This window comes from Dermochelys coriacea, chromosome 15 (assembly GCF_009764565.3).
Source record: "Dermochelys coriacea isolate rDerCor1 chromosome 15, rDerCor1.pri.v4, whole genome shotgun sequence".
Lineage (NCBI taxonomy): Eukaryota > Metazoa > Chordata > Testudines > Dermochelyidae > Dermochelys > Dermochelys coriacea.
Genome location: NC_050082.1, coordinates 338,557 through 351,786, shown reverse-complemented (window position 1 = coordinate 351,786; position 13,230 = coordinate 338,557). Strand labels below are relative to the sequence as shown.

The 13,230-nt window shown below is 53.9% G+C and overlaps 1 protein-coding gene across 1 annotated transcript in view; it reads left to right on the top strand.

Moving 5' to 3' along the window:
- Window positions 1-3,869: 3,869 nt before the first annotated feature.
- The window catches only part of SEC14L2 (SEC14 like lipid binding 2), a 33,294-nt gene continuing 23,933 nt past the window's right edge, over window positions 3,870-13,230 (top strand). The window contains exons 1-2 of the mRNA XM_038373883.2: window positions 3,870-4,017; window positions 11,578-11,653. Coding sequence (XP_038229811.1) covers window positions 3,964-4,017; window positions 11,578-11,653 — 130 coding nt within the window. The 5' untranslated portion in view covers window positions 3,870-3,963. The remainder of the gene's footprint in view (window positions 4,018-11,577; window positions 11,654-13,230) is intronic.

Here is a 13,230-nt window from a genome sequence, read left to right as displayed (position 1 = left end):
CCTGCCGCCACCCAGAATGATTAGACTAGTCAAAGAGGAAATAATAAGCCAACCCCTGCAGTCTATACCCGCACTCCCCCCACCCCTCTCCACATCAATAGCAGGAAACAGTCACTTAACAGAGAACCCAGAGGAAACAGACTAGAAGCCTGGATGGGTTACCCCAGCCCTCTGCTGGCTCCAAGGGGCAGCCAAAGGCCAAGCTTTGCTCCAGGGTACCCAATGGAGCTGCACCATCTTCAGTGGCTGATTCCCAGAAGCTCTGGTAAAAGACAAATCGTGTGTTCTAGCTCCACTCACCTGCCATAGCCTAAGGTTACAAGATGTTGCACCCAAAGTGACACAGCAAGAATAGGCACAAGAGAGAAACGACCCCTTCCTGGAGAGCTTCCTGGTTCCTGCTAGCACCTCACCATTGGCTTGCTCTCTTAGGTTCACTATTTTTCCCAGAATGCCTTTCTGGGGGCGGCCCTGTACATTTGGGAGAACCAAGCAGCTGCAGCGCCAAAGTGCCTCTTTTGTAGGAGGCTGGATCTGTTTCCCTTCCAGCCAGTTCAGACGATTCTGTCAGATTTGCCCTTTCCTATTACTAAGAAGCAGGCCTAGGAGGTGGGACCTGTTCCAGGGCTGGAGAACTATCCACTCATGCCAGTGGCTCCAGCTCCAGCTTTGTTTTCTTTTTTTAAATCAAATGTGACTAAATCCTAACCTCAGCCTAGCCCCACAGCTGCAAACACACACAAGAGGTGACTACTTCCCCCAACAGATGAGAAGGCTAAGCTGCCTCTTGATGGGACATTGGAAAACAGTTCCCATCTCTGAACCTCCATGGCTTCCCAATGGCATGGCTGCTTCTCTCGTCTGTCTGCAGGGGCCTGTTTGGCCATTGAGGCTGATGCACCACGTGGGGCCTGGATTTGCTGCTGCTGTTTCCCGTTGTTAGTGGCTGTGCACTGTTGCCAACACAGGATCTGGCAGCCGCATTCTGGGCATTCTCAGAGCTACTCTCCTCCTTGTCGTTGGTTAATCACCATGTGTTCCTGTCATAGGATGCATCTTTGGGGTGGCTGGGACGTAGAACCGCAGGGTGGATGCAGTAGTTCTTCCCAAGGGGAATCCAGTGGGATTTGGGCACCGAACTTGCTTGTAGCCCATGCCCTGATCACATGGCAGGGGCCACTATCCATTAACGGCATCAGCTCCTGTTAGAGCCGCTGAGCCGAGTAAGGGTAACAGAGTAGCTTCCCCGGAAATAGGGTCCAGCCCGGGGGCTTGCCTTGCTCTGCCCCCTGGCACTCCAGCCGGGGAGTGGGGTCCATCCTGGGGCCCTGCCCTGCACCGCCTGCCTGGTGCTCCTGCCACCCCGACAGGAGTGCTGGGCAGAGCGAGGCCAGCCCCCGTGCCCTGATCCTGCTCCCTGCTGTAGCAGTGAGGTCACAGAGGCCTGGGGGAGGGGGCCAGGGTCACTCTGGGTACAGGGGTGTAGCAGTGAGGTCACAGAGGCCTGGGGGAGGGGCGCAGGGTCAATCTGGGTACAGGCAGTGACCTCAGAGGCCTGTGGCTGGGGAACAGGGCTCTTTCTGGATACAGGGTAAGGCAATGACATTAGGGTTAGGTTAGGATGAGGATTAATGCGCCACTTATCCCACTCCATCTGGGCCCCCCAAACTGGGACCCTCATCCCCTTCTGTAGCCAAACACCCCTCAGCCATGGCCTTGGCCACCCCCACTCCAGCCAGCACCACAGCTGAGACTCTCGATCCCACTCATCAAGAGGTCAGAAAAAAATCAAAATGGAAAGTGCCACATTTTTTGAAAAAACACCTGCAAAAATGCTTTTGCACTTTTTGGCCAGCTCTACCATGAGCCTCCCATACTAGAAATGAATAGGGAAACCAAGGCCTGGATTCTAAGTGACATGCTCCAGGTTACACAGTGACTCTGTGGGCCACTGGGAATTGAACCCAGAAGGCGGGGATCTTAGTTCTTTGCTCACTTATAAAATATTAATCTTTTTGATATTGCTATGATACCCTCACCTCCCGTAAGCCACCAGTCTAGCATGTCCATTAAGTGCCACCGTTGAACTGATGACAACTCTGCTTGTGGCCAAAGGTAAACTGGGAGCTAGGAGAGATCAAACAAACACAGATGAGACATGCCAAGAGACAGCTGTTCGGGGACAGGAGGCTGTGGGGAGGTTATTAGCACAAACATCAACATCTGAAGCATTCCTGGGTGAAGCAGGGCTTCCAGGAAAGATTTGAAGTGGGAGGGAGGGATTGCTCTGAAGTGGGAATCTGTTCCATGCATCTGGGTGTGGGGGCAGCAGGTAAGAAGCTAAAGGTGGGAGAAGACTATGAAAGGAGATGCACGAGGCCTAGCACAATGGGGGGCTGGTCTATGATAAGGGTTTCTAGGTGCTACTGCAATTACAAACAATAAAAGCCGGTACCAGGTTAGATACCCTAAAACACCTGGGTTCAGTCCACATTAGTGTGTCCATTGGGCAGCTGCGCCGGCTCTAGCTCAATGGTGCAGGAATTTTTGATGATTGCCAGGCTAGATGCAGTTCTGCTGTCTCTGCCATGGACACCCCAACCCTGCTCCCCGGTGCCTGGAAATGGCCTCTCTAGCACTTGGAGCCTGAGTCTAGAAGCTGCCTGATAGCTACAGAAGGAGCTAGGCCCTGATTCTGGCCTTCACTATAGCCCACGTACCCCAGCTCTGCAGGAGTAAAGAAGCTGCATAGCCAGTCACCCCTGGCCTGACTACTGCAGAGCCAGATGAATGGCTCAGAACTTGCAGCTTCCAGCATAGGGCATAACTGTGGGAGAGGGTGTTTTGATATTTTTAACTACTTGTAGCGCCTAGGAACCCCAGTCAAGGAATCCCATTGTGCCAGGTGCTGTACAGAGCAATAACAAAGAAGACAGCTCCTGCCATAGAGAGCAATCACAACCTACAATGGTGGAAGTGCCCTCTGCACTCTTCTTGGCTGCTGGAATGGGGCTTTGGGTACTACTGCAGCTAAGCATAAGTTAGAGCAGCCCCCTGGTTGCTCTAGCTTGTGCCAGGGGCTGGCCTGCTCCCTGGAGGGCCTCAGACTCAGGCAGGAAGGTGGCATAGGGCTGCTTTTCTCTTCTCCCCCTCTGCTAAGTTGCACGGATTTTAGCTCAGCTGCCAACCAAGGGTCAGGACCCTAGTTCCCGAGCCTGAAGGAACCTGGCCTGGAGTCAGTGGGAGCTGTGGGTGCTCAGCACTGCTCAGGGGCTGCCGAGAGACCTCCGATTCCTTGGGTTCTTTGACTGGAGACTGCAAGGGAACAGTGTGTCTGCAAAATAAAAACGACAAAGGGGAGGAGGAGAACTCTGGCCTGGGACCAAGGTTTTCCAAAGGCAGCTGTGTCTCAGGAGTGGGGCACATCCTGTGTGTTGGTGGCGCAGACACTGGGGGATCTCTGGGTGAATTCATAATTTTGATCCAAAGGAACACAACAAAAACTTGGCATCAAAATCTCCCATCTCTTCTCAGTGCAAACACACTTCTGCGGGGACCATCAAAGCTTTTGGCAGCAGCTGTGCCCAGGCAGGACAGAGTTAGTGACCAAGAGGGCAAACTGGGCAACAGAGCAAGAGTCCAAGGCCAGAGGCACAAAAGTTACCTCTATTATCACAGGTTGTTAAGGGGCAGGGGACTTACCAGACGCACGAGGGAGGCTGCTCCCTGCCCAACATCTCTGCCACAGCTCTCCGGCTGCAATGCCCTCTCCTTCCAGCAAAATCGGTCCTGCCTGGTCTCCTACATGCTTCCTGCGTGTCTGAAACCCGTCAGGCTGCCAGGGAGCTGTCCGCTTTAAGAGGTGGAGCTTGCAGCCTGGCCCAGGAAGATCAACTCTGCAATGAACTGCCTTGCTCGGAAGAGGCTGAAGCCAGCAGCCAGCTGATCAACACAGAGGAGACCATGAGTGGCCGGGTAGGAGATCTGAGCCCGAAGCAGGCAGAGGCGTTAGCCAAGGTGAGAGCCAGCAACGGTCCCTGTTCTTCAGCAATGCTGATTACTTCCTCCAGTCGGGGGCGGCGTTAATTTCCTCCCCGAGCGTTGTGCCTTTGAGATGCTGGGATCCCGTAGTGAGGGGGGCTGTCTAAGCACCTGGATAGAAGCAGGGATCTTAGAGCGGTGCCAGGGACCGGAGAAAGCGCATCTGTGCCCCGAGGCTGTTTACCTGACCTCACCCGCAGGCTGTAAACGAGATTTCGGATCTCCCTGCACCCAGCTTTCCGCAGGGCCATCCTGCGAGGAGATTTCTGCCGCTCCGCAGCACCTGCGGGACTCAGGTGCCCGGCCAGCTTCAGGAGATGACTCACACAGGAGGCTCTTTGGGGAGTGAGTGGCAGCCCCGGCCGTGATTAGCACAGAAAGCCTTGGCAGGGGAACCCGCTTGGGGGAGCCTGACCATGCCGGGTTTCTGGGGGCTGCCGAGCCTCTAATAAGCTCCCTCTAGACTGTGCAGACCGGGCAGCGGCAGCTCTCAGAGTGACTAGGAACAGGACCCCCCATACTCTCCGTACCCCAAGATGAGAGGGACTGGGACACTGCTGGGCCCTAGGTGACAGAGCTGGCACCTCCGCTGGGGCACGTGGTTGCCTGGTGGCTAGCGGAAGGGACTGGACACGAGGGAGTATTGCTGGCACCTCTGCTGGGGCACGTGGTTGCCTGGTGGCTAGCGGAAGGGACTGGACACGAGGGAGTATTGCTGGCACCTCTGCTGGGGCACGTGGTTGCCTGGCGGCTAGCGGAAAGGACTGGACACGAGGGAGTATTGCTGGCACCTCTGCTGGGGCACGTGGTTGCCTGGCGGCTTGCGAAAGGGACTGGACACGAGGGAGTATTCATGGCCTGTGTCCGATGGAAAAGGCGCACGGCGGCAGGCTGATTACTCAGCAATTGTTCCTTAAGCAGCTTCTGAATGAGTGCACAGCTGCGGGGTCCTCGCTGCACAAGGCATCACTACTCTGTTCCCCAGGGTGCCTCCTTCAGGGAGAGGCTGGGAGCTTCCCCACAGCCCCCACCATTCCTGCAGTGCCAATTCCTCCCTGGACAGGAGTACCTGGGCCTTTGCACAGTGAAGCCTAAGGTCTTGTTCCCTGCAGCTCCTGGAGAGAAAGGTTTGGACTGGAGTAGCTCTGAGCCCCTCCATAGCCAATGCTCCTTCCCCATGTCATAGTGCCTTTTGCAAGGCCAGACAGGAAGAAGTGGCTTAACTCACATGGTTGCTTCTTTGCCCCCTCTCTGTTCCTCTCCTTGTAAACCTTGAGCCTTTCCTGCCCCCTGTGAGCCTTTCTTCCCCGCTTCCATTCTTTCTTTCCCTTGCCCTTCTGCACACACTTGCTCTTTCCTATTCTCTGTCCCAACGTGCACCTGTGGGGGCCTTTTATGAAACTGCTCGTCCTTTGATGCTAACTCAGACCCATCTATACTGACCTTAGGAAGGGGAGAGAGGGCTGAGGGGGGTGTTAAAGGAAAAGGCCCCTGTTCTGCTATCCAGCATTGTTGGATCCATATTTACATACAACCCCCCACCAGTATTACAAATACCTGGGAAGCGTGAGCATTGCTGGTGGCAACCACTGGTTCACAGCTCCCTGTACGGAGCAAGGGAGTTTGCTCAGCTGTGCTGGGAGAACCCCAGTGTGTTCAGAGGGAAGAGCTGTCAGCTTTGAATGGGCATTTGTCAGTCTGCGAGGAGCAAAACGTGGCTTTGTCGTACAGCACCTACTTCAGTGTATGTACAGGAAGGTAGGGGCAGGGATTTGTGCATGAAGGCAAACTGCACCCACCCCCAATGTGCTACTCTGCACCCCCTTACTGCAGACCCACTGCCTTGAGCCAGGTCTGCAGCATGAGCGGGAAGTACCACTTTTATACGCACTGGGCGTAGGTGCTAATGATGGCACAAGGTGGTGGAGAACCAGCCCCCACTGCATTTTAAGAGCGCATGTGCTATAGGGATTTAAACCTGTTCCTCTAAGGAATAAAGAATAACTTTGTAGATAAGAAGAAAAGGAGTACTTGTGGCACCTTAGAGACTAATAAATTTATTAGAGCATAAGCTTTCGTGAGCTACAGTTCACTTCATCGGATGCATCCGATGAAGAGAGCTGTAGCTCACGAAAGCTTATGCTCTAATAAATTTGTTAGTCTCTAAGGTGCCACAAGTACTCCTTTTCTTTTTGCGAATACAGACTAATATGGCTGCTACTCTGAAACCTGTCATTATTTGTAGGTAAGGTGTGCAAGTGGGTCCTGGGAGATTTGGAGTCTGTTCCTAGCTCTACCTGCATGGACTATGGCAAGTCACTTAACCTCTGTGCCCCAGTTTCTCCAGCTCTAAAATAGGGACAATTCTATTTCCCTACTTCTCTAGGGAAACCATGAGTATCATTAGTGCCTGGGGAACCTTGGCAGCCCTAGAAGTGCCATGTGCTATCAACAGTTCTATTTTGCATTTTTCTCATCAGCTGGTTTTCATGACTCCTCCTGTCAGTTTCAATGGAACTTTCAAGTTAAAATAAAAAGAAAGTGAGGTATGCTGGCTGGCAGGGAAACCTCTCCCATATCCCACTTCCTGGCATTCAAGGGAGAGGGAGGCCATGGGTTAAGAGTGGGACATCCCAGGAGCTCTCTGTGATGTGTTTGTGTGGGAGTGAGGGAAGGATCACAGCTAATCATCATGTACACATCCAGGTCCTCCTATCTGTCTAGAAAGTCAACAAATCCAAGTGACAGTAACTTAGTGCAGAACTACATTCATAGCTCCCCTAAAGTTCATCTGAAAGTCACCCTGAAACAGCATTCAAAGGTGGCTGCCTTCCCCATTGAAATCTGCATTCATCAGAGGAAGTCTGAGCTCCACAGGTTTCACAGGGCTATGGTGGCTGGCATAGGAAAGATTTCTGGTGTTAGACTCAGGAGCCTGATTCTTGCACCTTGCATGGTCATTGACTCCTGTGCAAAGTTGCTGGGCAGCATTTCACACACACCCCTTTTGCACAGGTGTCAGTGATCTCACGAGGGGCAGGGCAGGGGAGAATCTGATTGCACACTGATTTATTTCTGGATGCAGTTCAGTTGGTTTTGATGATCTGTTGCATCATTCCAAACAACGATGTGCATCTTCCTTTAAAGGATCATGGAACATGGGTCCCAAGATCCCAGCTCAGTAACAATTGAGAGTCACTGTTGTCTGACAGCCGCGCAGGGCCCCCTGTGAAATGCATCGGTGGGTTGCAGCCTGGTTTCTAGTGGACAAGTGGTATGAACAGGTATGCAGGACTGCAGAGGTATGAAGGACTGCCTGGCCACAGTTGCCAACTTTCATGCGGTAAATAAGCACCCTGACTTTCACAATAAGCCAAAAATCAAGCTAATCCCATTTCAAAACAAGCCCCCCAAAAGCCAATCCCTAAGAACCCCAACACTCTATGTGACTAGATCCCCATGGCGTGCAGTTGGGGACGGTGGTGAGCCTGCTGTGCAACCCTGACTCTCCCCCCCCCCCGCTTGCCCCTGCTTGCCCCTTGCCCCTGCTTGCTGGGAGCCGATCAAAAAAAAGAAGCAACAAGCAACTAGTCAACAAGCAACTCACAAGCCAATTAAGCCAAAAATAAGCCCAATTTCTGCATATTTTTTTTGTGGGTTTGGCATATCTGTGCCCCGCCAAGAGACTGAACCCTCCCTCACACCAAGAGGTGAATTCCTGGCACATTGGCATTGTAGTGAGGGGGAAGGAGGCAGTTTATCCTGTCGCTGGCTGTTTGACCTCTTCGGTGGTTAAATGTAGGGTCTGCAGGGTTGTCAAGCCAACACCTCGTGCTACTGCTTACATTTGATTTTAAATGTGTAGACACAAACTTCAAACAAACCAAGACCCCAAAAGACAGGCTGGGGATGTCCAAGTCTCTCCTTTTGAGGTGAAGCTGGAACCTGCCATGTGCCGTAATGTCAGGGGCAATTTGGAGACTCCTCGCCTTTTGACTCAGGCTGTAGCAGGACAGAGGAGTTGCCCACCTGGAACAGACCCAAGGAACCTCTAGTTCAGTGTCCTGGCTCTGGCAGTGGCCAGCACTAGATACTTCAGAGGCAGGTATCAAAACCCTTCCATAAGAAACAATAATGCCACATTTTCCAAAGTTTCCTCCCAGACTGTGGACGCTGAGAGATCTGAGGCCAAATTTCCAGGGATGCTGGGGGCCTGAAGCTCCCTGGGTTTCAAATGGGGTTGGGGGTGCTCAGCACTTGGAAAATCATGTCTCAAATCAGACACCCAAAATCAGGGTTAGTCTCGAAAATGTGGACCTTAAGAATAACAAGCCCATTTGGGGGCCATTTCTAGCCACAGATTTATGGGTGTGCGGTTACATCTTGGAGCAGGAAGATTGATCTCCTTTACACATTTTTATTCTTTCCGATCATCACTATAAACACCTTAATCTTTTTTCAAAACCCTATCAAACTCTTTACCTCACCCATGTCTTATGGCAGCAAGCTCCAGAGATAAATTAGACATTTAAAGTTTCCTCCTATCAGTTTTAGATGTGTTGCCTTTTAATGTCTTGGGAGGTCCTCTTGTTTTTATATTATTAGAGGCAGACTGGGATGAGATCAGTGAGGATGGAGGGGGTATTTTAGATGGACAGTCAAATTAGAGAGAGATGGTTTTTAAGCACTGGGAAGGTCGGGGAAGTTTTGCAAACGGAGAAGTGTTATATTTTCTGCAGAGGGTCTGATCTGATGCATAGTTGCACGTAACTGAAATCTCTATTGTGCAATATCTTTGGTTCAAGGAATCAGAGATTGGGCACAGCATTAATTGACAACAGTTCTTTGGAAATTCTCCTCTCCTGTTTCCCGGAGCTACTGATGGGCTTTCATCCTATCCTCCCTTTGCAATGCTCCTCCGTGGTGCTGTTCTCAAGGCAAAGGAATTAATCCCGGATTTAATTACACCTAATTTCAGATCACAATAATCTAACCAGATCCGTTAAGAAGTGAAAAGAAGGACCTAGAGTGCTGTGCCCCTCTGAGATTTATGCTATTCATTGCCCTGGTGTGGCTGTGACCCCGGTGTGTGTTGTGGGAAGGGGGGGATCAGCTGATCTGCAGGCTCAGGCTTAACTCACACATCTGTTATTTGGGACTGATTCCTCCCCTGCCCTTCGCACCCCCGTGTTGGGTTTGCCATTTACCATTTGCTGGGGCTCCCCTGCTGCCTCTCAAACTGATGGCAATGTTGCACTGCACAGCAGTCTGCAGGGGGTGCATGCATAGCGATTCCCAGCCATTACTCCCTTGTTCTCCATATATTGGGCAGGAGTCAGCTCTGTGATTCAGATGAGGACTGCCAGCCCAAGGAGAGAAATGCTGCCTCCAGCACAAATTGCCCACATGCCGCCATCCACATGTCTTTGTGTCCTATGCCAGCACCTGAAGGTTCCCTTCAGGAACCCTAGAGACCCCTTTAGATCCCTAAAGATTGCTTTAATCCCTCCCCTTTTGGGAGACTGAGATCAGGGCTACCCTGTGGCACTGACCCCCATTTCCCTTCCAGCTCAGCTATGCTGTTCCTCACGTGGCCAGAAGGAGCCACTGTTGAGCATGACAAGCATCACCTCTCACGGGGTGGGATGTGCTGCCCTGCCCCCAGCACTGCAAGGCATTAGACATGCTCCCCCACCCCATCTGGTTCCTCTCACAGCCGCGTCCAGGGCTGAGCTGGTTAGTTGGCCAGGTGTAGGGAGGTCCCCAGTAGATTTCATGGTATCTTTGGCCCCTCCAGGAAGCTCTGCCTGGGGCGGTTTGGGGAAGCGTTGCTCTGGACGGGGGTGACTGGAGTCTGGCTAGAGCAGGAAGGCTTGATCCCATGCACTCCCCCATGAACGGTCAGACCCTGGGTTAGGCTCATCTCATGAGGAGCTTGGTTCCACAGCCAGACCAGACCCCATCTTTCCCCTGCCTGGGGCCTGGGCTCTGTGCTGGCACTTCCCAAGGAGCGCAGCAGGCTGAGTGACCAGTGGCACTGCTTCTTCTTTGCTCGCTTCCTGCTTGTGCCTTTAAACTGCCTTTGGTCTGCCCCTATTCCCAGGGCAGTCTGGGCCTGGGCAGCCCCCAGTTTAAATTACAGGAGCCCCAGGGCTGAGGCCAAGCCCCCTTTGCCCTCCACATCTCTTATGCTGGCCAGGGAGTCCCCTGACGCAAGGGCTATCCCAGGAGCAGTAACAACCCCGTTGTGCTGCCCAAGTGGCAGAAGGGTCACAGCACAAGCGATTGCTGGGGAACGGTCCTTGATGGAGCTGGTTCCTCACTGGCTCATGGCTTTGACGATCAGGACTAAGGCCTTGATCTGGCAGTGGCAGCATGAAAACCAGAGCTGTGTGCTGAGCGCTATCGATGAAAGCACTGAAATGCCCTTGCGAACAAGAGACCCAAGCTGAAAGCAACTGGAGTCCCAGCCTGTCCCCCAGTGCACAGGACCTCAGGGGCTGGGGTGGGTCACAGGACTGAAATATTAACTTGGGGGGAGGGAGGGGGATGCTGGGTGTCTGAAGGACATCAGCCCCACAGGCAGTTGTACTGCATAGTCTGCTGCATGGGGTGGGGTGGAAGGAGAAGAATGCCCCTTTGGAGTGATGCCTTGGAAAGGAGCAGCAGGGAAACACCCTACCAGCAAGATCTCCGGGGCTGTGGACAGGCCTGCCAGGGAGGTGGTGGGAGTGCCTCCCATGTGACCCTGCAGCTAGACTGGACAGAGAACAACTCTGTCTTCAGCCCAGAGGGCTGGACTAGATGGGACCTAATGGGTCTCTTCCACTCCACAGTGTCTTACCCTGGCCCCTAGAGATCAGGGCTCCAGGGATGTTGCCATGCTGAAGAGCTCCTCATTAGACAGCTCCCTGCCCCCGCCCCCCAATACTCCTTCTGTGCCTGCAGCCAGCCCTGCCTGCGGCATAAGCGATGGCAGAAATGGAGAGACACCCCACCTCCCATCCCCCCGGAAGTCACTGCAGTCTGGGCATCTCCACTTGGGGCCCAAACATCGGGCTCAGGCCTTTTGCTGTTCTTTAGCCCCCAGCTCCAGGAGCACAAGGCCTATGCAGGAGACACGTCCTGCTGTAGACATGCTCAGCAGTCGCTTTGCCCTTCGGTCTTGGTGGCCGAGGAAAGCAGGTCTGGCGTGTGAGAGGCCTTGGCCAGATGGCAGGGCAGGCATGGGGCTGTCTGTGGCCTGGCAGCTGGGCACTTCCTGGGCAGCTGCATGCAACCGTGCCCCTTGGGAGTCTACCTTCTCTTTGCCCCTGCCCTGACTAAAGTCTAACTGTGGGATCAACCTTGGGACTCCCAGGGCCCAGCACCTGAGGATGAACGGGGCGGGTCACGGGGGCTGAGTGAGAAGTCCTGGCCTCTGCACTGAGACACTGAGCTTGCGAGCCCTGCGGTGCCCAGTTGGTGCCTCCAGCTTTGCTGGTCCTGCACTGGGAAGTGCCCATGATGTTGTCCCTGCTCCTCTTCTCTCTGCAGTTCCGTGAGAACCTCCAGGATGTGCTGCCCTACCTTCCGCATCAGGACGACTACTTCCTCTTGCGCTGGCTCAGAGGTAATGGGGGCTGGAGGGAGGGGGGAGATGCGGTGTGGAGCCAAGCTAGCCCTACCTGCCCCCCGGCACCCAGCCCCTTAAGCCAAGATCAGCCGCGGGCACTGAGCCACTGCTAGAGCTTTCTTGTTGTTCCCACTCCTGCAAGACAGGAAGAAAATGGACGGACCCGAGTTTGCCTGGGGGGTTTTAGGTTTGCCCCATAGAGGGAGTGGGGGTGTGTCACCACTGAACAGGGAAGGGAAGAAATGCCTCCTTGGGCACAAGAGGAGGGAATGGTGTGGAGGGGGGGAATGCCCTGGCTGAGCTCCAGGGAGGAGGGAGAAGGGGAAATCCCTTAGCACCACAAGGGCACTCATGAGCTTTTGCTGTAGGATTCAGACCCCAGGCTCCAAGCAGCCCTGGGATGTCATCTGGGTGCAATGGAAGATGGTTCAGGTGTGGGAACTGGATCAGAGGAGGGAGAAGCTGCTCTTTTGTCTGGGGCAGCTGCGGTTTTGTGTTACACAAAATCCCTGTGAGCAGGCACAGGGAGCTAGCCGCGTTTCTTGGTTGCATTAGCTGTGGCCCAAGCCAGCCCTGCAGCAGGGAACCCAGAGGGAAAAGGGCTAAGAGCTCAGCTCCAGGTCTGATTCCCAGCCGGGAGCACCAGTGGGACACCCCACAGTTAGAGCCAAGCAGGGAAGAAAGACTAACAGCATCCCAGTGGCAGCCACATCTTTGCCTTTGAGTAACAAATGTGCAGGGAGCGCGTCCATATGGGGAGGCAGGGAAAGGGCCTGTCCCTGCGGGAGAAGAGCAGGGCCTTGGCCGCCAGGGTGCACATCTCTCTGCAGAGCGAAGATGGCCCTGTCCCGTCAAAGAGCTTTTATTTCCCTGGCCCTCCCCTCCCCTGCAGGCGCATTCTGGACGGCTCCATGCCATTTGCAGGAATCTGGGTGGGTTGGTACAGACCAGGCCGATATCACAGGCCGGATGAGGGGCCTTATCTTGGCGGGGAGGTGGGGCAGTGAACTGTGAGCTCTGTTATCACTGAGAAATCCCTCCCTCCCTCCCTCCCACTTTCTCCCACTATCTGTTTTGGAAAGTCCAGAATTCAGAGTCTTGTCAGCCCTGACCTGGGAGATTTCTATCCCCTGGCGGCGAGGCCAGGCAATGCCAGATCCAGGGCAAGTCCCAATACATGGGTCTCTGTGGGTCCTGTCTGCTTGGCCTCTGTGCTAGGGGGAGGCTTCTAAAAGCACAGAGGGCTGGGGGTGCCTGCCTCTCTTTGACTGACCTATCCACCCTTCTTACCTTTGCATGTCTCCCCCATAGGCTCTGACCTCCCTCTGTAGCAGGCCCCAAAGAGAGGCCCTCCAAGATCAGGATCTTTCTACTTGGCCCCATGAAGCCAGGACCCTAGACACATCCACAAGGCCTGAGATCACTGCTCTGGTCTAAGGGGGTGTGGAGAACCTGCAGCACTGAGAGCAGGAGGGGCTGGGGGGATCAGTCTATCCAAGCAGTGGGCTGCTTTTAGTTTATGGGTCGGCTCTGTAAGCACCCAGCTGGATAGCATGGGCCCACGTCGCTTAGCC